Here is a 26202-nt window from a genome sequence, read left to right as displayed (position 1 = left end):
GCTGAGATCCGGGTCTCCCAAGACTTGGGAGCAAAACTTGCTAAGAGGAGGGTGAATTTCAATAAAGTTAAAGCGGCGCTGTATGCGAAGGAAATAAAATTTGGACTTCTCTACCCAGCCCATCTTTGGGTAACCTACGAGGAACGGGAACAATATTTTGGCTCGCTGGAAGAAGTGGCGGGCTTTATGAAAGACAACAACCTGGGGGACCCATAGGGACTTAATGAAAAGAGAAAACTGGTCGGTAGCGACTTGCATCAAAAAGTTCTGCGCTGCACTGTAACATGAGTTGCGATGATCAGGAAGAGAAGAGGGGTTTGTTTTTTGAGTTACCTAACTTTGACCTTTCACAGTAAGAAGTCTTACAACACCAGGTTAAAGTCCAACAGGTTTGTTTCAAACACTAGCTTTCGGAGCACTGCTCCTTCCTCAGGTGAATGAAGAGGTATGTATGTTCCAGAAACATATATATACACAAATTCAAAGATGCCAGACAATGCTTAGAATGTGAGCATTTGCAGGTAATCAAGTATTTACAGATCCAGAGATTAGGGGTAACCCAAGGTTAAAGAGGTGTGAATTGTCTCAAGCCAGGACAGTTGGTAGGATTTCACAAGCCCAGGCCAGATGGTGGGGGGGTGAATGTAATGCAACATGAATCCCAGGTCCCGGTTGAGGCATGTGTGCAGAACTTGGCTATAGGTTTCTGCTCAGCAATTCTGCGTTGTCGCACTTCCTGAAGGCCGCCTTGGAGAATACTTACCGGGAGATCAGAGGCTGAATGCCCTTGACTGCTGAAGTGTTCCCTGACTGGAAGGGAACATTCCTGCCTGGTGATTGTCGCGCGATGCCCATTCATTAGTTGTCGCAGCGTCTGCATGGTCTCGCCAATGTACCACGCTTCGGGACATCCTTTCCTGCAGCGTATGAGGTAGACGTTGGCCGAGTCGCACAAGTATGTACCGCGTACCTGGTGGGTGGTGTTCTCACGTGTAATGGTGGTATCCATGTCGATGATCTGGCACGTCTTGCAGAGATTGCCATGGCAGGGTTGCGTGGTGTCGTGGTCGCTGTTCTGAAGGCTGGGTAGTTTGCTGCAAACAATGGTTTGTTTGAGGTTGCGCGATTGTTTGAAAGCAAGTAGTGGGGGTCTGGGGATGACCTTGGCAAGATGTTCACCTTCATCGATGATGTGTTGAAGGCTGCGAAGAAGATGTCATAGTTTCTCCGCTCCAGGAAAGTGCTGGATGACGAAGGGTAATCTGTCGGTTGTGTCCCGTGTTTGTCTTCTGAGGAGGTCGGTGCGGTTTTTTGCTGTTGACCTTTCAGTGTATGAGTTTCTTCCTTTTTGTTTGCAAAAAAAAGGTAAAAAAGGGAAAATAGTAAAAAAAAAAGAATGGAGGGGGAGAAGAAGAGTTTTCAAATTAAGACAGTCAAGGAGGGAAAGACATCTCTTAGAGCTTTTACATGCATAATGTTTTCGGTCTCTCCATTTACTCTTTTGGTTTACACTTCCATTGTTTGGGGCTCTGTTTGAAGGTGATGGGATTGATGAGATGTTGTAAAGGGGGAGGGGTGGGCTGTTGAGTTTGGACCTTAAGTAAGGGTAATAGGTGAGGATCAGGCAGGGTCCATGAAGGGCAGGCATCTGACGTCTAATATTAGGCGGCTTCTCAAATGTTATAATGATGCCAGCCGAGGGGCACGAGGCTGAGGTGGTAGTAGCCATGGACGCGGAGAAGGCTTTCGACCGGATGGAGTGGAAGTACCTATGGGATATTGTAGGCAGGTTTGGGTTCGGGCAGGGATTTGTGGACTGGGTCCGACTGTTGATCAGGCCCCAGTGGCAAATGTGAGAACCAACCAAACCCGGTCAGAATATTTTAATCTCGGGAGAGGGACAAGGCAGGGATGCCCACTGTCCCCCCATTACTGTTTGCCCTGGCCATAGAGCCTTTAGCAATGACCCTTAGAGCATCAAAAGCATGGCGGGGAGTAGTGAGAGTGGGAGGGGGCGTAGAGCACAGGGTTTCTCTTTATGAGGATGACTTGCTGCTTTATGTTACAGACCCGGTGGGGGGGAATGACCAAAATCATGGAGGTACTGGGAGAATTTAGGCGATTTTCAGGCAACAAGTTGAATATGGGAAAGAGCGAGAGGTTTGTGATCCAGGCGCAGGGACAGGAAAGGAGACTGAGGGAGTGACCGTTTAAAGTGGTGGCGGTGAGTTTCAGATATTTAGGGATTCGAGTGGCTAAAGTGTGGGGGCAGCACAACAAGTTAAATCTGGGCAAAGCGATCGACCAAATGAAAAGGGATTTCCACAGATGGGACATGCTCCCGCTGACGCTAGCGAGAAGGGTCCAGACGGTGAAGATGACAATACTCCCAAGACTGCTTTTCTTGTTTCAATGCCGATTTTTGTCCCAAAGGCTTTCTTTAGAAAAATAAATGCAGCGAATACAGGTTTTGTATGGGCAGGGAAAACCCCCAAGAGTAAAGAGGGCACTTCTGGAGCGGGGTCACGTGGAGGGGGGCCTGGCCCTCCCGAACATTATTAATTATTACTTGGCAGCCAACATATTGATGGTCAGGAAGTGGGAGAGTGGTCGGCCTGGGAGCGAGTGGAAACGGCATTCTGGGGCACGAGTTTGGAGGCTTTACTAACTGCACACTTGCCGTTTTCGCCGGCTCAGTACTCTACAAGCCCTGTGGTGGTGGCAGCCCTAAGGGTGAGGGAGCAATGAAGGCAGCACAGGGGATTAGAGGGGGCGGCAGTGTGGTCTCCGATCTGTAACAATCACCAGTTTATCCCGGGGAGGCTGGATGGCAGCAGCCAGGGATCGAGATTTGGGGACTTATTTATCCAGGAGGGCTTTCCGACCTTGGAGGCACAAGAGGAGTTTGAGCTGCCAGGTGGGAATGGGTTACCATATCTTCAGGTCCGGAACTTTGTTTGGAGGCAGGTTCCAAGCTTCCCTCGCCTCCGCCTGAGGGGACTATAGGATAAGGTGATGTCAAAAACTGGAGTTGGAGAAGGGAGGACTTCGGAGATATACAAGGAGTTGATGGAGTGGGAAGGGACCCCGATCAGGGGGGTGAAGCGGAAGTGGGAAGAGGAGCTGGGAAGAGAGCTAGAAATGGAAAAGTGGGAAAAAGCGTTGAAGAGAGTTAATTCATCTTCTGTCCTGTGCCAGACTTAGCCTGATCCAGTTCAAAGTGATCCCCAGGGCTCACATGACAGTAGCCCGGATGAGCAGGTTCTTTGAGGAGGTGGAGGATAGATATGGGCGGTGTGGGGGTAGTCGGGCTAACCATGTGCATATGTTCTGGGCATGTCTGAAGTCGAGGGGATTCTGGCAGGGATTTGCAGACGTTATGTCAGATGTCCTGGTAGGGAGGGTAACCCCGAGTCCAGAACTGGCAATATTTGGGATATCAGATGATCTGGAGGGCTGGACAAAATCAAGTTTGCCTTGAGAGGATCAACTCAGGGGTTCGCCCAGGGTGGAAGTGAGGGCTTAAGTGGGTCGGTGCAGACTCGATGGGCCAAATGGCCTCCTTCTGCACTGTCTGTTCGATGATTCAAAGATGCCAACCGTTCATTGACTTCTTCAAAGAAAATTGATCAGCAGTAAAGGGGGGGGGTTTGAAGAAAATAGGAGGCATGGCAGTGTTAAATAAGAGCAGTGAACTCAGTACACAGGTAGTTAGGAAATAGGGCGCGGGCAGTTGGGGATCTTTTTTAAATATATACACATTGTCTTCTGCCACCACTTCTAGTACGCAGCTCTCCAGTCGCTTGGCTAGGATCACGGCCAGTATTTTCACGTCTACGTTTAGCAGCGGAATGGGTCTGTAGGACCCACATTCTGTTGGGTCTTTGACTTTTTTGGGTATCAGCGAGATTGAGGCACAGGTGACAAAATGCCCTCGCCAGCGAACATCTCCCACAGCTGCGGGGTCAGTGCAGTCGCAAATGTTTTGTAGCGGTCAGCCGGGAAACCATCCAGTCCGGGGCCTTCCCCCACCTACATGGAGTTGATTCTCTCCATGACTTCTCCCAGTTCTAGTGATGCTTCCAGTCCCCACTTCCTATCCTCCCCCACAACTGGCATACCCACCCCATCGAGTAATTGTTTAATCTCCAAGTCCCCAGCAGGGGCTCGGAGGTGTACAGCCCCCGTTAGAAGGCCTCAAATGCCTCTTCTCCGCTACTAGATTGTCTCTGCTGTTTCTGACCTGGGCTATTTCCCTCGTGGCTGCCTGCTTTCTCAGCTGGTGAGCCAGCAGGTGGCTGGCTTTGTCTCAGTGCTCATACAGGGTCCCCCGTCCCTGGTGGAGTTGGCACACTTCTACCCTCATGGAGAGCAGGTCAATGTCCATTTGTAGCTTCTTCCTCTATGCCAGGAGCTCTATAGTTGGGGCATCGGAGTATTGCTGGCCTACCTCCAGTATAGAGTTGATTAGCAGTCACCTAGCCACCCTCGCTTTCTTGTCTCTTCGTGTTTTGTAAGCAATAATTTTTCCCCTGATCACAGCCTTCAGCGCCTCCCAGAAAGTGGAGAGCGAGATCTCACCATTCTGATTATTAGTAATATATTTGTCTATGACCTGTGATATTTTCTCACAGAAAGCCTTATCGACCAGGAGGACGTGTCCAACTCCTTCTCCCCTGGGTGGATGAACGGCCATGGGTCCACTGCCCCCATCTGCTCCATAAATATGCTGGGTTCTCGCGCCATGTTGAAGGTCCACCCTGCTTGGAGTTTGACCTGTATGTTGCTGTCGGGGATTTCCATCATGGTCTTCTTTATAAACTCCATGTTGTCCTAGTTCGGCACAAAGATGTTGACTAGGACCACTGGTGCTCCATCGAGGACACCGCTGACCATGATGTGCCATCCCCTTGGGTTCGTACCAGTAGCAGCCCTTCTCCCTCAGGTGTCGCTTGGAGGAAGACTATGTCAGCTTTCATACTTTTCAGGTGGGTGAAGACTGGATCTTTTCACTGGCTGTCGAGTGACCTGACGTTCCAGGTGACTATCTTGAATTTTTGGGGGGGGGGGGGGGGGGGGGGGAAAGAGAGTTAGTTTGTCCAACCCCCGCCGCCAGATCAACCATAATTACCTTGCTGATGCACCCATGCACTCCGGGGTTTCCCTTTGTTAGGGGGCCATCCAAAATGACTAGGTTACTGTTCTCACCAAGAGGCAGGGCCCCTGTGCGCCGGGGTTTGCCTTTGTCCAGGGGCCACCCAACATGGCCAACAACTGTGTGCATGTCATGGGGCAGCACCATGGCAGTGGGTTAGCATTGCTGCCTCATGGCACCGAGGTCCCAGGTTCGATCCTGGCTCTGGGTCACTGTCCGTGTGGAGTCTGCACATTCTCCCCGGTTTGCGTGGGTTTCGCCCCACAATATGTGCAGGCTGGGTGGATTGGCCACGCTAAAGTGCCCCTTAAATTGGAAAAAAAATGAATTGGGTACTCTAAAAATTTTTAAAAACCGTGTACACCATGAGAACGAGCCCCCTGTGTTCCGGGGTTTCCCTTTGTTCAGGGGCCCTCCAAAGTAGCTGCTGAGGGTGCCTTTGTGTTCTTAGTCACCATATGTGGCCTGTTGTAGCCAGCCTGATGTCCTTACTACCTTTTGTCCCTATGTTTCCCCTATGGTTCTTTCCCCCCCCTCCACCTCCCTGTTACTGCCCCCATCCCCGTTTACTCCCCTGACTGTCCCCCTCATGGTGTTGTGTATCCTCCCCCAACCATTGCCTGACCCTCTCTCCCCTGCAGGAGACGCACCGCGGCCCCCATTTACTTGTACCTCCTGGTGCTAGCTTTCCCGCTAGTGCGGTGGACCAGCTCCTTAGGTCGGCTATGTGTCTCCCCTTCCCCGCTATCCTACTCACCCTCTCTTGTGCTCCACTGCCCTCGCCCCTTCCTTCTTACATTTTTGTTCTGTCTTCAAAACGAAGCAATACAGTCCCGCGCAAAGTGTCCCTCATGTTGGTTAAATCCTTTCAGGTGATCCTCTTTGCAGCTGTCTCTGCGGCTGTTTTCCCAGCCTGTTCTCTAGGACAAATCTGTCTGTGTCCACATTGGCTGGCTGTGATGAAAAGTTCCCTGCCCTGGAATGTGACCCAGGCTTTAGCCAGGTAGCATCCCAATTTTGACTTGGTTTTTGTACAGCTTCACCCTGTTGAACTCTGCCAGGCGTCGGCCAGGTCCGCTCAATTTCTTGGTAAATCCTCATCTGGTGTCCTTCCCATTTGCACTTATCTGCCTGCCCCAGCGCATGATTCTTTACCGGACTTGGTACCGGTACGTTTTGAGCTGCTTTTCAGCCTTGGGTTTTGGCCAGAGTGACCGGTGGGCTCGATCTATTTCTGGCGGGTTGGGGGGGGAAGCTGTCCCTTCCCACCAGGTTTCCCAACATCTAGGCCACACAGTCTGTGGGGGGTCTCTGCCTTCAATCCCTTCCGGCAGGCCCACAATTCACGTTTTGGTGCTGTGGCCGGTTCTCCTGGTCCTTTATTTTCCCCTCCAGACTCCCCTGCATTGCGCTCAACCTTGCTATTTCTGTCTCCAGGGTGGCGGTCCAGTCGCACTGGTCTGTTGATGCCTTTTCTAATTATTTTATGGTGGCTGTCTAGGCCTCCAGTCGCCTCTCTACCTTTTCTCGGGTCACCTTGCATTGTTCCATGGCCTCCGCAACCACCACCCTGACCACAACTTGGATATCGGTCTTGGTCTCTTCCCTGTGTTCTCTTAGTTCCCTGAGTTCCCTGGTGAGGAACATCTTCCTTTCGCACTCTTGAGGGTGAACTCACTGTGCGGCTCGCCAGCCCTTCTCGTTCTGATGTGGGCAGTGCCTTGTCGTCTCATGCGTCTGCCATCCCAGCCGCTTGTTTCTCGTCTCCTTACGGCTTCTGGAGTTACTATTGCTCGGCATCCTTTCGTATAGTCTTATTAGCTAGGGTGAGGGGATAATTTTTCCCCCTGTTTAAATGGGCTATTTTGGGTAGAAACGCCTGTCTTGGGTTCATAAGAGGAGAGCCACCTGATGTGCGGCTTCTCAGCACATCCCCATCACTGGAAATCCCTCACTGGGATTTCACTTGTCTCCTCACATCAAAACTATACACCCCCTCAAACCGGTCCTCACATCAAAATTATACACCCCCTCCAAGTTCCAAGTTGGGATCCCTCACAGATAACATCAGCGTGCGTCATGACACTGTCCCATTAGTATATCCTTAAATCAGTAAAGTAACAGAATATATTGACAGTGCCATCAAGATGCATTTACCCAACAACCTGCTCACAATGCTCAGTTTGGGTTCTGCCATGTCTATACAGCCCTGTACCTCATCACAACTTTAGTCCAAACGTGGACAAACCAAACAGAACTCGAGAGGCAAGATGGAAAGCGATTTCTCTTGACATCAAGGAAGCATCTAACCAAGACTGGCAGTACCCTAGGAAATTTTGGGGGGTGGTGGAGGAGGAGGTGGAGGGCGAACGCTCCATGGTTGCAATCATACCTAGCACAAAGAACAGTACAGCTCAGGAACCTTCAGTCCTTCAAACCCGTCTAAACTAAAACCTTCTTCACGTCCAGGGTCCGTATCCCTCAATTCCCATCCTATTCATGTATTTGAATCCGACTGGAGGGAGCGTATGAGGTAGACAACCTTGACAGAGTCGCACGAGTACGTACCACATACCTGATGGGTGGTGTTCTAGTATGTAATGGTAGTACCCATGTCGATGATCTAGCAGAGATTGCCATTGCAGGGTTATGTGGTGTCGTGGTTACGCTGCAGGAAAGGATGTCCAGAGCGCGGTAAACTGGCAAGACCATACGACAAAGGATGAACGGACATCGCGCAACAATCACCAGGCAGGATGACTCCCTTCCAGTCGGGGAACACTTCAGCAGTCAAGGGCATTCAGCCTCTGATCTTCGGGTAAGTGTTCTCCAAGGCGGCCTTCAGGACACGCGACAACGCAGAATCGCCCAGCAGAAACTTATAGCCAAGTTCCACACACATGAGTACGGCCTCAACCAGGACCTTAGATTCATGTCACATTACATTCACCCCCCCACCATCTGGCCTGGGCTTGCGAAATCCTACCAACTGTCCTGCCTCGAGACAATTCACACCTCTTTAACCTGTGATTATCCCTCTCTCCAATTGCTCGTCTGGACCTGCAAAGACTCACATTCAAAGTATCACGGAGGTGCATCACTGACCTTTGTATATAAATATGTTTCTGGGACACACCATTCATTCACCCGAGAAAGGAGCTGTGCTCCGAAAGCTAGTGATTCGAAACAAACATGTTGGACATTCACCTTGTATTGTAAGACTTCTAACTATTATATCCCCTAGTAGTTGACTTTTTCACCCTGGGAAAAAAGCATCTGACTATCCATTCTGTCAATGTTACTCAGAACTCTGTAAACCTCTATCATCAGGTCACCCCTCAACCTTCGTCATTCCAGTGAGATCAAAGTTTACTCAATCTCTCCTCACAGCCAATACCCTCCAGGCCAAGTAAGAAAGGAAGATGTGGTCATTGGCCAATCATCTCCTGGTCATTGGAAAAACTGGCGAGAAGACAGGGAGAAGTAAAAATAGTTCCCAATAAAGGGAAGATGTCAGAGGTAAGAAATAGGAACCAATCAAGAAAAGGAGAAACAGGCGACAATTAGAGAAAGGGCTGCGAGAAGCTGACCTTTGGTGAGGTGTACTGGGGAAAAGTGCTGGCAGTTGAAAAAGACCCCAAAAGAATCACCAAAATCTGAAAAGGCAACTGAAGGTTAGTTACCCCATCCTGCAAGGCATTGAGGCAAGGATATACCTTTGGAGGAGTTGTTTTTGGCTTGGGATGGCCAAGTGTGTTTGTAAAGTTAATGCTTCACGGTAATGATGTGTTTGACCACAGTTTGTCATGGATAAGAATCCCACTCCGATTCACAGGTGTGGCCATTGAAAAGGAACCTCAGGAGAAAAAAAAAAAGTGAGGTTCGTACACAGACAGTAGTGGTCTTTGGGTTTTCGTGGACTGGTGATGCCTCTTGCCCTGTCCCAGGATGGCTAATTTGCAGGGAGAAACTCTCAAATGCTGTAATAGGACCAAGTTATGTTGAAGTTTCCTTCTCCAGCAAGGATATACACACAGTACTTCCAAGAAACTGAGAATATAAAACGAAAAGCAAAATCAACGTGTGATTGTGTGCAGGTTACCTGGTGGCCAAACTCAGAAAATCGAAAAAAAGCCACACACCATTGCCGAAACGCTAATTTAGTCAGCATGCAAAAGTATTGAGAGTATGTTGGGAGCTAATACTGTTTAACACAAAAAACAACCAAAGTTCCTCTTTCTGACGGTAATTAAACAGAATATTGGACAGGTAACTTCTACGGAAATTAGAAATGAGTGGAAAATTTGCCCTGTAAATTGATGACTCCACAGATATTAGTGGGGCACTTCCAGCTCTTAACCAATGTCAGGTATGTTAGTGTCTGTTCATGATCAGGTATGTTAATGATTAATGTGGAAGAAATCTTTCATGTGTTAACTGCTTATCTGGGGGGACCAAGTGCACTGATCAAGCAGGTTCCATGACAGAAGTCAAAAGGTTTGTGAGCATGGTAAAAGAACAGAACCCAGACATCCAAGTCAGCCACTGTATCCTGCACAGTGAAGCCTTTTTTGCCAAAACAACGCCATCTGAGTTAACTTCAGTGTTAGACCAAACAGTAAAAATTGTGAATTGTGTGAAGTCGCACTCATTTACTCATGGGAAGAGATGGGAGCGGAGTATCAAGCTTTACTCATGCACACAGAAACTCTCAGGAAATGGTCCTCTCTCGTGTTTATGAACTTCATAATATGCTAAAAAAAAAAGTTCCTTGGCTCTGCTTGGATTGCCACACGAAGATTTAATATGCGTTGATTCTTGGTGTGCTAAGCTTGAATATCTTTAAGATATATGAAGCCATCTGGATGAGCTGGGTGTTAAATGCAGGGGGAAACAAGAACATTTCCTACTGCCACAATTAAACTTATATGGTTTCAGGTCAAAACTGGCCCTTGGCAGGAGAAAGTGGCAAGAGGGTTGATTGAGGTTCAAGTTGGCATTAGCAAATCTTGCTGGCAAAACCGTACACCCCCTCATCACCACACAACATAAAACATTACAAGAGAAGCTTGAATTCGACTTCCCCTCCACAAGATGGAAGACCTTTTTGGGAACGCAATCTATTTAGTTCACTTTCTTTTGAACAAAATAAATAGTCATTAACAAGAAGAATTTGCAGAGTTCAGGACGAATGGTACATTGAAAGAGAAGTTTGCAGAAATTCCTCTGGACACATTCTGGTTGCTTGCAGGACAAGAATATCCATCCAGTTCAGATCCCGGTTATAGTTCTCCACAATCCACCCGTGCAGGTTGGCATTCTCAGCACTGGTTTATGTAAAAAAAAAACAAAAGGAGGGCAGCAGTGGGTTAGCATTGTTGCCTAACAGCACAGAGGTCCCAGGTTCGATCCCGGCTCTGGTCACTGTCTGTGTGGAGTTTGCACATTCTCCCTGTGTTAGAATTAGAACAGTACAGCACAGAACAGGCCCTTCGGCCCTCAATGTTGTGCCGAGCAACGATCACCCTACCCAAGCCCACGCATCCACCCTATACCAGTAACCCAACAATCCCCATTAACATTATTTTTTAGGACACTAAGGGCAATTTAGCCTGGCCAATCCACCTAACCCGCACATCTTTGGACTGTGGGAGGAAACCGGAGCACCCGGAGGAAACCCACGCACACACGGGGAGAACGTGCAGACTCCACACAGACAGTGCCCCAGCCGGGAATCAAACCTGGGACCCTGGAGCTGTGAAGCATTGATGCTAACCACCATGCTACCATGCTGCCCATGTTTGCGTGGTTTCACCTCCACAACCCAAAGATATGCAGGGTAGGTGGATTGGCCACGCTAAATTGTCCCTTAATTGGAAAAAATTAATTGGGTAATTTAAATTAACAAAACAAAAGGAGGGTGTGCCTGTCAATAGAGCAAGACCTGCAAATTGCCCTGTCCAGAAGAAGAAATTCTGCTCAGAGTCAGGCTCAGGTGTCACAAAATTGTCAGTAAGATGCTGCTCTCAGTATTTCCTTCATTTATGATTTTCACATTGAGAAGTTATAACGGGAAACATTTTTATATTATATATATTTTCAATTAAAATATTGTACTTGGGCTTTACTTGTAAACTTCTTAAACTCATGGAAATTGCATTAAATGGTGGATTGATGAGTTTTTAAAAAGAAGTTTGAGAGACTTTTGCTAGAGGGCAGGTCAGTTGGAGAAAATAGGAGACGTGCCGCAACTTTTTTTATATCATAAAGATGTGCTATGATATTAAAAAGATTGATGTGGAGATGCCGGCATTGGACTGGGGTGGGCACAATAAAGTCGTACAACACCAGGTTAAAGGCCAACAGGTTTGTTTCAAATCACTAACTTTTGGAGTGCAGCTCCTTCCTCGGGTGAATCTGATGAAGGAGCTGCACTCCGAAAGCTAGTGATTCGAAACAAACCTGTTGGACTTTAACCTGGTGTTGTAAGACTTCTTACTGAAAAAGATTGTGAACCACTGGCATAGAACAACTCATAGCCAGAACACTGGGAAGACAGCTGTAGCTACTTCCAAGGTAAAAAATAAGGTTTGCAGGAGTCTCATCTTGAGGGTTTGGCACAAGCTGCAATTCTATTGGATCTATCAAGGACCTCTATATTCAGGTGTGGGCTTTCCTATTCAATACAAACTAATAATATGCTCATCTCACTTCTCAAGGGTATCCAGCCAATTATAATATATAATAATAATAAATTGTCGTAAATAGGCTTCCATTAATATTGCAATGGAGTTACTGCAAAAAAGCCAACTCACCTAACAGCACGTCTTTCGGGACTTGTGGGAGGAAACCGGAGCACCCGGAGGAAACCCATGCAGCCACGGAGTGAACGTGCAGACGCCACACAGACAGTGACCAAGCCTGCAATCGAACTGGTGACCCTGGTGCTGTGAAGCAACCGTGCTAACCACTTTGCTACTTTGCCGTCCCAATGACATTTTGCTAGAAATCAGTATGTCATTCACCAACAGAGACATACATAGCAGAGGTCCAAGAAGCAGTCTCTAACAATTTCAGCAGGATCAGAGCACCACCACATCAGGAGAAAATTATCCTTAAAATGATTGCAGTGCCCATGTTGGTACAAACTGTAATACAGAATACATCCAGCTTTTTCTCTCCAGATACAGCAAGTTTGACTTAACAATCTTCCAACAAGCAAACTGAAAGCAATATGTATGCTCTAAACATTGCCACATGTTGGACTACATATTGTCCAAAGAGGCTTCAAGGATTTGCACTCTGACAACTTGGTAGGTGCTTAATGCTGGTCAGATCATTAGCTTGGTCAGGAACATCAGGTCTTTGAAGACCTCAAGCACTATGGCTAAGTCAAGTATTGGAACACTAATGTTCTAATGAGAGATCACGGACCTGAAACATTAACTGTTTGTCTCCAGAGTTTCTACCTGACCTGCTGACTATTTCCTGTACTTCTGGTTATGTGTCCCTGGGTAAATCTCCAGGCGCTGATGGCATTTCACCTCAAATATTTAAGTACAGAGGGGCAGTACGGTGGCGTAGTGGTTAGCACTGCAGAGGTCAGGTTCGATCCCGGCTCTGGGTCACTGTCTGTGTGGAGTTTTCACATTCTCCCAGTGTTTGCGTGGGTTTCATCCCCACAACCCAAAGATGTGCAGGGTAGGTGGGCTGGCCACGCTAAATTGCCCTTAATTGGAAAAAATGAATTGGGTACTCTAAATTTAAAAAAATATATATTTAAGTGCAGAGGAGCACACATGGTTACTCACAATCCTCTTCTGCTTAGTCTGGAACCAGGGCCTTGTGCCCCAAGACAAGGATGCTTCCATAACTCACTTTTATAAACAGAAGGGAAACAAATCCATCTGTGACAATCATGCTATTTCACCTCTCCCCAAAGCAGAAAAGGTAATAGCAAGGGTTATTTTCAATAGGATTGTCACTCATTTCATGGACTTTTTTTTTTTTTAAATTTAGAGCACCCAATTTTTTTTTTCAATTAAGGGGCAATTTAGCGTGTTCAATCCAACTACATAGAACATAGAACAGTACAGCACAGAACAGGCCCTTCGGCCCTCGATGTTGTGCCGAGCAATGATCACCCTACTCAAACCCACGTATCCACCCTATACCCGTAACCCCAACAACCCCCCCCCCCCCTCTTAACCTTACTTTTTAGGACACTACGGGCAATTAAGCATGGCCAATCCACCTAACCCGCACATCTTTGGACTGTGGGAGGAAACCGGAGCACCCGGAGGAAACCCACGCACACACGGGGAGGGCGTGCAGACTCCACACAGACAGTGACCCAGCCGGGAATCGAACCTGGGACCCTGGAGCTGTGAAGCATTTATGCTAACCACCATGCTACCGTGCTGCCCCCTTGCACATCTTTGGGTTGTGGGGGCGAAACCCACGCAAACACGGGGAGAATGTGCAAACTCCACACGGACAGTGACCCAGAGCCGGGATCGAACCTGGGACCTCGGCGCCGTGAGACTGCAGTGCTACCACTGCGCCACCGTGCTGCCCCTTCATCTCACGGACTTGGGTGTACTCAGAATCACAGTTGCGGAACAGCAACATGATCTTTGCAGCATGTCAAATCATGAAAAATACCCTGAACAAAACCAGGGCATCTGTACAGTGACTTTTGACCTGACCAAGGCCTTCGAAACAATGAAGGCCTATGGAAGGTATACTAATGATCTTTATTAGTGTCACAAGTAGGCTTATATTAACACTGCAATGAAGTTTCTGTGAAAATTCCCTAGCCGCCACACTACCACGCCTGTTCGGGTACACAGAGGGAGAATTCAAATGTCCAATTCACCTAACAAGCACATCTTTCGGTACTTGTGGGAGGAGACCGGAGCACCCGAAGGAAACCCACGCAGACACGGGGAAAACGTGCAGCCTCCGCACAGTGATCTAAGCCAGGAATTGAACACAGGTCCCTGGTGTTGTGAAGCAAGTGCTGTACTGCAACTACAGTAGCGTACAAATTATGGCTGCGCTCAAAAGATGATCAGGGTCACCCACTCATTTTATGACATCGTGATGGCCAGTGTGAAGGAGGATGCTGGCTCAGACATCTTTCACGTCACCAACAGCACCAAAAATGCTGCAGTTCTTTTTGCCATCTACATTTTGGCCATGCTCTTATGCACTCAAAGAACTCCACACAGGAGTACACATTCAGTTAAGGAGAGATGGCAACTTCTTCAATCTGCAACAGTTCAATGCTCCGACAAAGTTCACAGAGCAACTACCAAGTAAACTAATTTGTTAAAGACTGTGCTCTCAAAACACACACTCCACCAGCTCCTGGTTGGCCACTTTGCTCAAGCCTCAGAATGCTTCGGCCTTCCAAGAAGTCTGAGAAACACAGATTATGTAACAACCTGACCTGGCTACAAACTCTAAGATTCCATTGTCACAATCAGCAATACATTTCTCAACTCAGTTCTGCTACATTGGGAACATCCTCTCTAACAACACCATGTTACATGATGAAATCGCCAACACCTGACAAAGCAAGCTCAGCATATTGTAGGCTGAATGACAGGATTTGGGAAGAGCGTAGAGTTGGGAAGCGCGTTGAGTTTATTTCAAAACAAAGATCAAAATATACTAGATCATGTTTCTCAAATCTTTTCTCAATGACTATGCGCATGGACAAACTACTGGAATCAGAAAGTAACTACAGGCATTGCACTTTTGTTACTCAAGATCCAACTGCAATATCAAGTGTCACGACAAAATTCCAAACACCAAAGTGTTGCACGTTTTACTTGAGTGTAATACGCGTTTATTGGAGTGTATTAACACGCCTCCGTTTAAAGGCCGTGTGCTTAACACTGCTATAGCTCTGTGTGTGTAATTTCAGCTCGGAGTCGCCAGGTGTCGTATATAAACACCTCACAAGTATCTCAAGGTCAGGTTCAAAGTAATAAAACTATACACCGATTAGTAAGTTCCAACGATCAATATTTATTATACAAATATAATAAATACGCATGCACACGCTAAAGACTAATACCTATTTCTACTATTAAACGACTAAATACTTATCTAAGTGGGAACCAGCAAGGTCAGGGGACAAGGCCTTTGTTCCTTTCTTGGCTGCACCTTCTGTTCGTTATTAGTCGAATACTGTATAAGTTCACGTAGCGAGCGTCGTTTTGGGACTTACTGAACGATGGCTGGTGCTCAACGGCTGGTGATGGAAGACAGGATCTGGAGACTGGAGTCGAAGTCGAAACAGCAAGCCGGAGCACGAACAGCAAGCCGGAGCAAGAACAGACAGGACCATGTGCGGAGGTCTATCTTTATAGGGGTCCCCAATGTCCGTGCCTTTTCAGGGCGGGCTTTACCTGCCATGCATCGATTGGATCATTTCCCAATCGATGTCTCACAAATCCCCCAATCTGAGGGTCTCTTCTCGATGGGTGGGGCGGTCTCTAGGGTCTTTTGTGATGGATACTTCTGGTGCCGTTTCGTCTGGGCGTCCACTTAAAGTATCTATTCAAAACCAAATGTTGCTATTGTGTGTGCCCAGATCTGGATTGCCTCATTACTATGCAAAGCGTTTTGCTATTTACACCTTTAGTTGAGATCTTCCACCTGGCCATAAACTAGTTTTGCTACGTGCAGAATGCTAATTAGTCTTTGCAGACTGCTTGTCCTGGCTAAACTGCTTTTTCCCTGCAGTCTTAGCAGTTCTTCATTTTGTTAGCCCAGTGTCCATCTTAGGTGGCTACAAAAGTTCTTAGCAAGGTGGTGCATACCCGTTAGGGAGAGATTAATCAGAGCACAGATTCAAGAGGATTCTGCATACCAAAGGCAGTATTCTACAGTCAGTTAACCCATAGGACACTTCAAACTAATGTACAAAGACATTATGAAAACCATTCAAGAGTTGAATCCCATTACATGGAGAGAGAAAAAAAACTGGACAAATCCAAATGTAAAAGTTTTGGTCATCAAGCAATCAAACTTTGAGGAGTCAAGTCCCTACAGCTGCAAAATCAGTGCCTTCACTCATTCCTTCAACATTTCATATATAATTTTTATGATCAAATCTGCAAATCAAAATTTGGTTCATCACATGAGATGACACCAACCTAGATGGTGAACAATTGGTCACCTTGTTGAATATTCATCCATCCAAAGGATAGGAGAATCCACCATAGACAACCACAACACAATAATCTTTATTATTGTCACAACTCGGCTTACATTAACACTGCAATAAAGTTACGGTGAAAATCCCCTCGTCGCCACATTCCAGCGCCTGTTTGGGTACACAGAGGGAGAATACAGAATGTCCAATTCACCTAAGCAAGGACTTGTGGGAGGAAACCGGAGCACACGGAGGAAACCCATGCAGACACGGGGAGAACGTGCAGACTCTGCACAGACAGTGACCCAAGCGGGAATCGGACCTGGGACCTTGGCGCTGTGAAGCAAGTGCTAACCACTGTGTCACCGTGCCACCCATAGCAAGGCCTCGTAGTCAATTAACGTTTTACTGGCATTGATCGAGACATAATGGTTGGCTAAGACCAGAGGAAGAAAACTCCCCTACTTTATATCCATCTGAACAAAAAGGCCTCACTTTTAACACCTTTTCCAAAAGAGAACACTTTCTGAAAATGGAGTACCTTCAAATGCCTTGATGTGTCAGACTAGATTTCTTGCTCCTTTGACTCAGAAAGAGTGCTATCAAACAGTTAAGTTGGCATTTGACTGAGTGGTTGCTTCACAGCGCCAGAGTTCCGGGTTTGATTCCTGGCTTGGATCTTTGCGCGTTATCCCCATGTCTGCGTGGGTTTCCTCCAGATGTTCCGGTTTCCTCCCACAAGTCCCGAAAGACATGCTGTTAGGTGAATTGGACATTCTGAATTCTCCATCAGTGTACCCGAACAGGGGCTGGAATGTGACGACTAGGGGCTTTTCACAGTAACTTCATTGCAGTGTTAATGTATGCGTACTTATGACAATAAAAGGTTATTATTATTAGTGGTAGTACTTGTGCTTTTGAGACAGAAAGGCAATCACACAGCCAAGAATCAAAAAAAAGTAAACTAATGAAAATGTGCATTCTGTACTTCGACAAATATACGTAGCTGGATTGTCATTTTGTGCTTTTCTTTGTTGAAAAGAGCATATGTCCTTAATATACATGCTCTCTCCCAGCATCAATTAATATTGGATCTCACATCCACATAAACAGGCGGCATCTCCACAGAACAAAACAGCTGCACTCTCACTATAATATGCTACATTTCAGTCTATGAGCAGGGCTGCAACCCACTATCTCATTACACGCAAGAAAACCTACTACCAACTGAGCCAAGCCAACAATTACAAGTAATTTGAGACCCAACAACAGATCCCTTAGAAATCGTGAAAACAAAATCTTATTGGGGCTTTTTCCCCCCCTTACTTATGAGTCTGTCCCATTTAAATTAATTGATAATAATCTTTATTAGTGTCACAAGTAGGCTTACATTAACTCTGCAATGAAGTTACTGTGAAAAAGACAGGAAAGGATTGGTTTTAGCACTATTTCTTCATTAAATGAAGAAATTCTAAATCAGAACACTGATTTGTTTGCAACAGCAACTGATATATGCATATGTTTGAAAACTTTACGCATGTATTCAAGACCCTAAAGTACACACTTATGCAACTCATAATAAGAGAAGTTTGGACATTCTTAGCTTGGGAGGATCACAGCACAATTTTGCTAAACTACGCAAACTCATTAGCAGAAATATCACCTTCATCTCCTCAATCCTATTTCAAACAAGCAAATTGCTTTTTAATCTGGGCTGACTTTGTCATACCAACATACATTAATTTACAGAAGACTAGTGCGATATTACAAACTTCAGCTGAATCTGCTTACAGAAGTATACCCATCTCATTCACATTATATACTCTTAACAAGGCTTTGCCACAGCTCAAATAACTATGCCCTATTTGCGTTTTGTAGCTTTTCAACAGGAAAACAATTTTACACACAATGGTAGCAATATGCCGAAGTGCAAGATGTTGAAATATTAAGTGAATCTTGAATTTAATTGCAATTTATACTGTACTGTCTGAACTGGTCTTGAAACAAAAACAATTGGGAGTCAAATTGCATTAAGTGTAGATTCAGAAACTGTAAGACACTAATGTTTACATAGCAAACCAAGATAGTCAACATCTGCACTAAGTACCAACTAGCAGTTGATCATCCTATAGTCAACATCTGCACTAAGTACCAACTAGCAGTTGATCATCCTATAGTCAACATCTGCACTAAGTACCAACTAGCAGTTGATCATCCTATCGTCAACATCTGCACTAAGTACCAACTAACAGTTGATCATCCTATCGGCTGTTAGGGAACTGGAATTCAAGGTGTAGTATTTGGAAAACTGCGTGCTTTTCCTTCTTTCTTCCACTTTGACAAAGTTAAAAAGAAAATTACTTTAAAACCAGCCCATCTGAGCAACTTGCATCTTATAAAATGATTAGCATCAAGTTTATTAAACATGCATATTACAAAATATATAGTATTAAAAACTAGAATCTATGTTTCTGCATGCATATGCTTGGCTGGGCAGAATTTCAGGAAAATTGAAATGCTTCCATTATCAAAGCTTAGGCTGAACTGATAATTTCCCTGTGATTGTCAACACCTGCGGCTGGGTGTCTCTAGGCAAAGTAACAGACACCAATTAGAGAAACATGCATCCTATCTCAAGAGGGAAGCTCAAGTGGCAAAAAGGAAGAAAGCATAAATCAAAGAAAAATGTAACCTAGATTCTCCCCAAGAGAAAGAAATTAACATGCTACTCCACCCTTATGAAAATTCTGCAAGTGTTCACAAGAGATTTCAATGATTTTTATGACTAAACAAATAAACCCACAATTGTTAATCCCCTCCAAACATAAATGATTACTTTTATGGAAGAGAACAATTTTAAAAGTGTGTTACTGTTACTCACTGAAATCTCTAATGCCATCAGTTGAGAAAAAAAAAATGAATATAAATAGAGCCAAATTGAGGCCTAGCTTTTCAAATCCCAAAAGAACTAGATTCAGTATCAACCACTAATAGGATGACTCAGCTAAACCCAAAAGAAAGCCAGCTACTACTACAGTAAATGACTGCTTTTGCCATTACAATCATCAAACTTTGGTTGTACATCAAACTTCGGTTGTAATTAAAAGCAAGATAGCTGCTGGACACAGTGCACAAGTCACTAATGAATATAATGTAGCAATTATCAAATAATTCAACATGCTATGTACAATCTCTCTGCATTCCCTTAACTAACAGCTGTAACCTTTTCAAGTAAGGCACTGTAGCATTTCAGACAAATCCCAAATCCATGCAGGGTAACAGCTCTAGATTAACAATTGTATAAATATACCGGAATACAATCGAAGAGAGACATGCTGTTGAAGTCTCGCACTCATCAGGACAATTACAAGAAAACCAGGTTTCAAACAATCACAGCAATTAATACTACAGGTGTTGATTGGTTTACAAGTCAATTTCAATTGGCTGAGGAGAAAGCAGCGGGCTACTTTAAGTTTCCCAAGCTCAATGAAATCCAAATAAGGCATAAGGTTTGACCATATTCCAGTTGCTTGCCGAGAATGGAACCATGTATGAATCCATGTCGCTGCTAGCAAGTGTAAATGAGCTACATTATGAGCTTGACTGATCTTAAATTGGTTGTTAATGTAACTATTAGCACAGTCAGGGTTGTTCAACTGGTGCTGCCTGATCACAGAGTCACATCCAACAGTAGAAGCTTTATTTTGGTTTTGCAAGAACAGTCTGGTTGAGAACAGTCTGTACTCTGCCTATTGCAAACTGAAGAAACATGCTATTTAATTCAATCAGCCGAGCGTTGGGATGTACGGCCTACATACCCGTATCGCACCAGCACTAAAATTCATACATTATTGCCCAACAGTATGGAGGCAGAATGACTTTTTGGACTGAAAGCATTATCCTGCTCAAGTGGTATTTTACACTGTGTAGCCACTGCACAGTAGCAGCATGAAATGACTAGCTTAACCTGTTTAAATTTGTTTTAAGGTATTTTGCCTTTCCGGGATAATTTGCGGGTAGTCCTTGGCCAATCCCATTTGTGGGTTTTCACAATACACAACAATGATCTGATCAGGATTGCCACTGTGATGTGTTCTATCTGCACATCAAGCATGCAATGTGAGCAAATTGCTAGGGCCCTATTTACAAGTTTGCTGATAAGTTCAAGCATGGAGCTATACAATTTCCAGTGTGTATATTGACTGGCAAAGGTAGGCTTATGGTAGGGTAGATAGCAGTGGAGAATCCATTAGAAGATTTCTCAATCAGCATACCGAGGAAAGGAGCACATTAGACTGCTCCATCTCAAAAGTGAATTGGAGCTAGGGATAGAACGTATAAAAGTGTGTAAAAGATCCTTCCACACAACCTTAGATTCAAGATTGTGAACGAATCATCTACATACTGTAAATGTGCATGGGGTAGGATAGGAGATTAGAGTTCATTCCATCATATCACATTCCTTGTGAAAATCAACAAAAAATATTACCAAGCATTGGACCTGGAGAGCATCCCATGACTACACCATATAATTGGGGTTATAGGGTGTGCTCAAAAGCATACTTGACTGCACGAGTTGCTAACTTCAATTAACACAGATTCAGAAAATAGCGGCGCATCTATGTTGCTGTGATCTTGTGACATAGATATCATAGAATTTACCATGCAGAAGGAGGCCATTCGGCCCATCGAGTCTGCACCAGCTCTTGGAAAGAGCACACTACCCAAGGTCAACACCTCCCCCTATCCCAATAACCCAGTAACCCCACCCAACACTACAGGCAATTTTGGACACTAAGGGCAATTTATCATGGCCAATCCACCTAACCTGCACATCTTTGGACTGTGGGAGGAAACCGGAGCACCCGGAGGAAACCCACGCACACACGGGGAGGATGTGCAGACTCCGCACAGACAGTGACCCAAGCCGGAATCGAACCTGGGACCCTGGAGCGGTGAAGCCATTGTGCTATCCACAATGCTACCGTGCTGCTCTAAAACACAAATTTTAGGGTACAAATGTCGATGGCATCCTTCAGTGACATGTTTGTAATAAGTTTTGAATGTTAGAAGAGCACATAAACAATGCAATGCTATCAATATGTAGATCATGTATAGTCATATGTAGATTTCACAAAGTTGAAGGAATTCTTCATTGTGTACGTGCTAAACTCACTAAGAACTGGCTATAGTAATTTATTCAACCATTTGACCAATTCATACTGCATAGAACCAGTCAATGATAAAATAGGTTATAATGGACATCACTTGTGCATCTCTTCAGCAGTGTGCACATGCATGGTCGTAGTCAACCATGATGATGAATGCTATCATGTATGTTGCAAGGCAGCTTATGAATTTAATACTGCATATGGCTTTAGTGTACCAAAATTACAACAGAAAATAGGCCACTTGGCCCAACCAGACCACGTTGGCATGTACCTTCCAAAGTGAGCAAACCATTCTAGTGGCATTAACCTAACCTGCCCTTTTTTCTCATTCATCCATCCAATCATGTCTTGACGTTGAAATTTTCTGCTTCAAATCATCAAGCCTAGAAGCAAATTGCACAGCCTCACAATTATGTGGAGGTTTCCTCTGCCCCAAGTCTTGGATTTAATCTTGCATCTATGACACCTCATCCTTGAGCCCTCAACTATTGGTGACAGTCTGCTTTCAGCAGTCCTGTTCATTATTAATTTTCAATTATATTTCTCCATTATCTGCATTGTTGTAGAAACACATACATATAATAGAGGCCCAATTTCTTATGCAGTACAATGGAATACAATTTGAGAATATAGCCATTAAATCATTATATTACCATACATCACATGGAATGGTTTACTATCCTGGTCTGTTCAGTGGGAATTAAAGACACACTATGAAAAAAATAGGTAGCTGGAGTTTCAGATACAGTCAATAATAATAGAGCATCTCTTAAATCTATACTTAAATACTATGAACTTCAACTGCCAAAGCATTTTTCACAAGTGTTAATTAATTCTAGTGAGATAGACAATGATAATTGAACCAAGTGATCCTTGTATGCACCAACCAAAACAATTCTTAGCTGAGTAAATCTGTCATAATTTCCCAAGGACAAATATTTTGAATAATATCTCCTCATAATTTCCAACACAAGTATACTTCAATATGTTTTCAAATAATTAAGATGCCTTGAATTCCATATTATTCAAGAAAATCTATGTACATGTCTAAATCATAAAATGTACACATAAAACCAAAAGAATGATAATAATTGAATGCTGACAAACTTTCTGCTAATGAAGATTCCAATTCCTACAAGAATACCGAAACTTATATCACAATTTTGTAATAACTAAAATGAATGATGCATATACTAGCACCAAATAAATATTTTCAATAGTCACTATATTACACACCACTTTTCAAAAGTGTACTTGTCAATCTTCGAACATCTAAGGATGATACTAAATTTGAAAGAGATTCAATGTGTTTACTTATGAAGGCCAACATTTTCAACTAATTAGCCTCACTTTAAGTCTGCAAAAAATCATAAAATTATGATATCAATAAAACAATCTGATTTTAAATGACTGGTTAAACAACCCAAATCAGCAATTATTAATCCATAATCAAAGTGAAATCAAAGCAACTTCATGCTAAAAATGTACCTATTTCCCACAATTCAGTTTACTTACAAATTACTGGAATCGGGGAAACACATGCATCTCATATTATATACTATCAATAATAAATTGCCGAAACATACATTATGGAACTCCAGCAATATTTAACCACCAACCAGAATAGCAACCATCATTTTTGTAAAAAAAACAGTGCATTCTCGTCAGCCTGACTTATTAGGCCACAAAAGCTGCACGACACACATAAACTGAATTTATTTTAAAATGTTGCCGTAAACTTGAAATAAACATTAAATATTGCATAACTTAAATGTCTAATGTAAGTAGATGGCAAATAGCGAACAAAACATTTTAAATACAAAATGCCTTGAATGACCTGAGCACTTTTAAGACAGTGTCTAGGCCTGAACGAAGGCTGAAGACACACAGGCCGGAACCAATGGCTATGCATTACTGCAGATTATTATTTTCCACGCAAATACCTACAGGCCCATGCAGCAACAAGGACATAATTTTACCACTTACTTGCATTTAACACGTCCAGCAGCTCTGCACAGTTTTCGCACATCTTTCACTAATTTAACCATTTATCTGCCCTACTGCTTCTTGTTAACTTCAATTGTTTGTTGTGCGATCGTTCGTTGTTTTGAAAAGGCGCTGAGGGAGGGGGAAGGGAGGGTAGGAGAGAAAAAAAATCTGAATGCAAATTAACCGATCCGCACCACAACGACCAGCTCGAACCTCCGCGCCATTTTGATTTGGACAAGTCGGATGAAGGGCTTCGGGTGTTTCCGCCTACAATCGGCTCCTTCTCCTGCGCCGGGCAACCAGACGCACCGCCCAAGATGGCCGCCCCCTCCCCGCCATAGGCGGCGCGCGCGTTCGCATGTCATTGCCACGGCAATCTACGTAACCACGACGATCGCCGCCATGCCCCGCCCCGCCCCGAGTGATGGGAGGTTGTTGCGAGTGTGTCAGACGGAGATGGTCACTGGATTGAAGCAGCTGGTGTGTTTGACGTGGTGCTTTTCACTCCTCACTGATTCGCACCGTCCTCTTACTAGGCTAAATCTTTCATTGGCGAAGCGGACTTTCTTTCAGCCAGTGTCTCTGCAGAGTGAGGGAAAGGGCTCTCTGTTCGTCAAACGCGGGTTGCGCTATCTTGCCAAAGGTGGTGTAAATGTCGCTGGCCTGGGGCGGCTTTGCTAGAGGAATCACTACTGACTACTGTCCGCCGAAACACTGGCCAACTCCAATTGAAATGAATGGCGAGATCCCTGTGGGAGCTTGCTCGACCGCATTTTAGAATAATCAATTTAGTGTGGCCGTGGCTAGATTGAGAAACTGCCAGAGAAACATTGAATGGCGATAGCACCGAAGGAAACTGTTCGGCGTGCTGTTGTCGGTTCTACAATAGCAACCCTATTCCAATTCCCCTGCCCAGTCCCTGTGCTTCTGCATTCTTCTCTGTTAAGGTAATGATCTTTTGAAATCGATGATTGAATTTGCTTTGTGCATTCCAGATCCTAATCACTCGCTGCACAAAAAAAAATCCTCCTATTCCTGTTCCTTCCTTGGTCAATCTTAAACAGGTATCCACTTCTTCTTGATCCTTCAACTAATGGGAATAGTCTCTCCTTGTGTGCTCTGTCCAGACTCTCCATGATTTTGAACATCTCGATTAAATCTCAACCTCCAAGTCTCCAAGGAGAAACAGTCCCAGGTTCTCCAATTTACCCACATAACTGAAGTTCCTCATTCTTGGAACGATATTGTTTGCACCCTTTCAAATGGTTATACATCCTTCTTTAAAATGTCGTGTAATGGACACAATATTCCAGTTGAGACTGAACCAGTGTTATTAACACAGACTTCTCATAACTTCACTGCTTTGGTACCCTGTGCCCGTATTTAGAAAGCAATAGGATCCCACTTGCTTTAATAATTTCTCTCAACCTGCCCTGCCACCTCCAATGATTTGTGCATATATAACCCAGGTCTCACTGCTCCTGTATTCTCTTTTAAATTAGAAATAAGAAATAAAATAAATAAATCACTTATTGTCACGAGTAAGCTTCAATGAAGTTACTGTGAAAAGCCCCTAGTCGCCACATTCTGGCGCCCTGTAAAACCATAAGTGCAAAATTAGGCCAATCAGCCCATTGAGTGTGGTCTACCGTTCAATCATGGCTGATCTGTTTCTCATCACCATTCTCCTATCTTCTCCCCGTAACCCCCGATCCCCTTATTAATCAAGATTTATTTACATTGCTCTCCTCATTCTTACCCAAATAAATCGCTTCACATTTCACCTATGTTATTTTGAAGTTCAACAACGTTCCTAGTACTTTCAAGTTTTGTGCCATTTGCAAATTTTGAAATTGTGCTCTGTGCATCCAAGTCGATATATATTGAGTTGAAAAATTGAAGTCCTAACACCACCAGGGAGCCCCATTATAAACCTTTAATCAGTCTGAGAAACAACTATTCACTACCCTCTTTTCCTGTCACTCAGACAACTTTGTGTCCATTTGCTACTGTCCCTTTTATTCCATGAACTTTAACTTTGCTGACAAGCCTGTTATGTGGCACTTTATCAAATGCTTTTTGGATGTCCATATACAGCAACAGCATTACCCTCATCAACTACTGGAGAAGAGGAGCAAATATGTGCACAGTTTGTGGAGGGGTGTAAAAATAAGAGGGTAATTATATTAGATGATTTCAACTTTCCCAAAATTAATTTGGATAACCATCATGTTGAGGGCTTAGATGGAGTCGAGTTCTTAAAATATGTACAAGGGGACTTCCGGTGGCGGCGATGCGCAGTTGAGCCGCACATTCGGCGGCTCCCGCGAATAATGGACTTTGGGGCTCTTTTCAGGGCCCCCAACGGAACTGAGGCGGTGAATCCCAACGGGGGAAGAGGCCAGGAGTCGACCCCAACGGTCCCATGGTCCGGACCAGGAGTGGGGCAGTGAGAAAACCGTCAAAAACACCTAGGAAAAATCGGGGGCAGAAAAACAAAATGGCGGCCGGCGAAGGCCTCGAGGAGCTGAGGAAGTGGGCCCAGGAGCAGCAGGCGATTCTGCTGAGCTGCTTCCAGGAGCTGAAGTTGGAGTTGTTGGAGGCCCTGAAGGTAACCAACAGGGAACTGATGGAGACCCAGACAGCCCAGGGGGCTGCGATCCGGGAGCTGCAGCAGTAGGCCTCCGAAAGGGAGGACAAGGTCGTGGCCGTGGCGG

General features: G+C 44.8%; 1 protein-coding gene across 1 annotated transcript in view; it reads right to left on the bottom strand.

The window, feature by feature from the left end:
* Nucleotides 1-23752, bottom strand: part of usp34 (ubiquitin specific peptidase 34) — a 347321-nt gene extending 323569 nt beyond the window's left edge. The window contains 1 exon segment of the mRNA XM_038808956.1: nt 23483-23752. Within this exon segment, the coding sequence (XP_038664884.1) occupies nt 23483-23525 (43 nt within the window). The 5' untranslated portion in view covers nt 23526-23752.
* Between the last annotated feature and the right edge of the window lie 2450 nt (nt 23753-26202).

The sequence above is a fragment of the Scyliorhinus canicula genome, chromosome 1 (genome assembly GCF_902713615.1).
Source record: "Scyliorhinus canicula chromosome 1, sScyCan1.1, whole genome shotgun sequence".
Lineage (NCBI taxonomy): Eukaryota > Metazoa > Chordata > Chondrichthyes > Carcharhiniformes > Scyliorhinidae > Scyliorhinus > Scyliorhinus canicula.
This window is presented reverse-complemented; position numbering and strand designations above follow the sequence as displayed.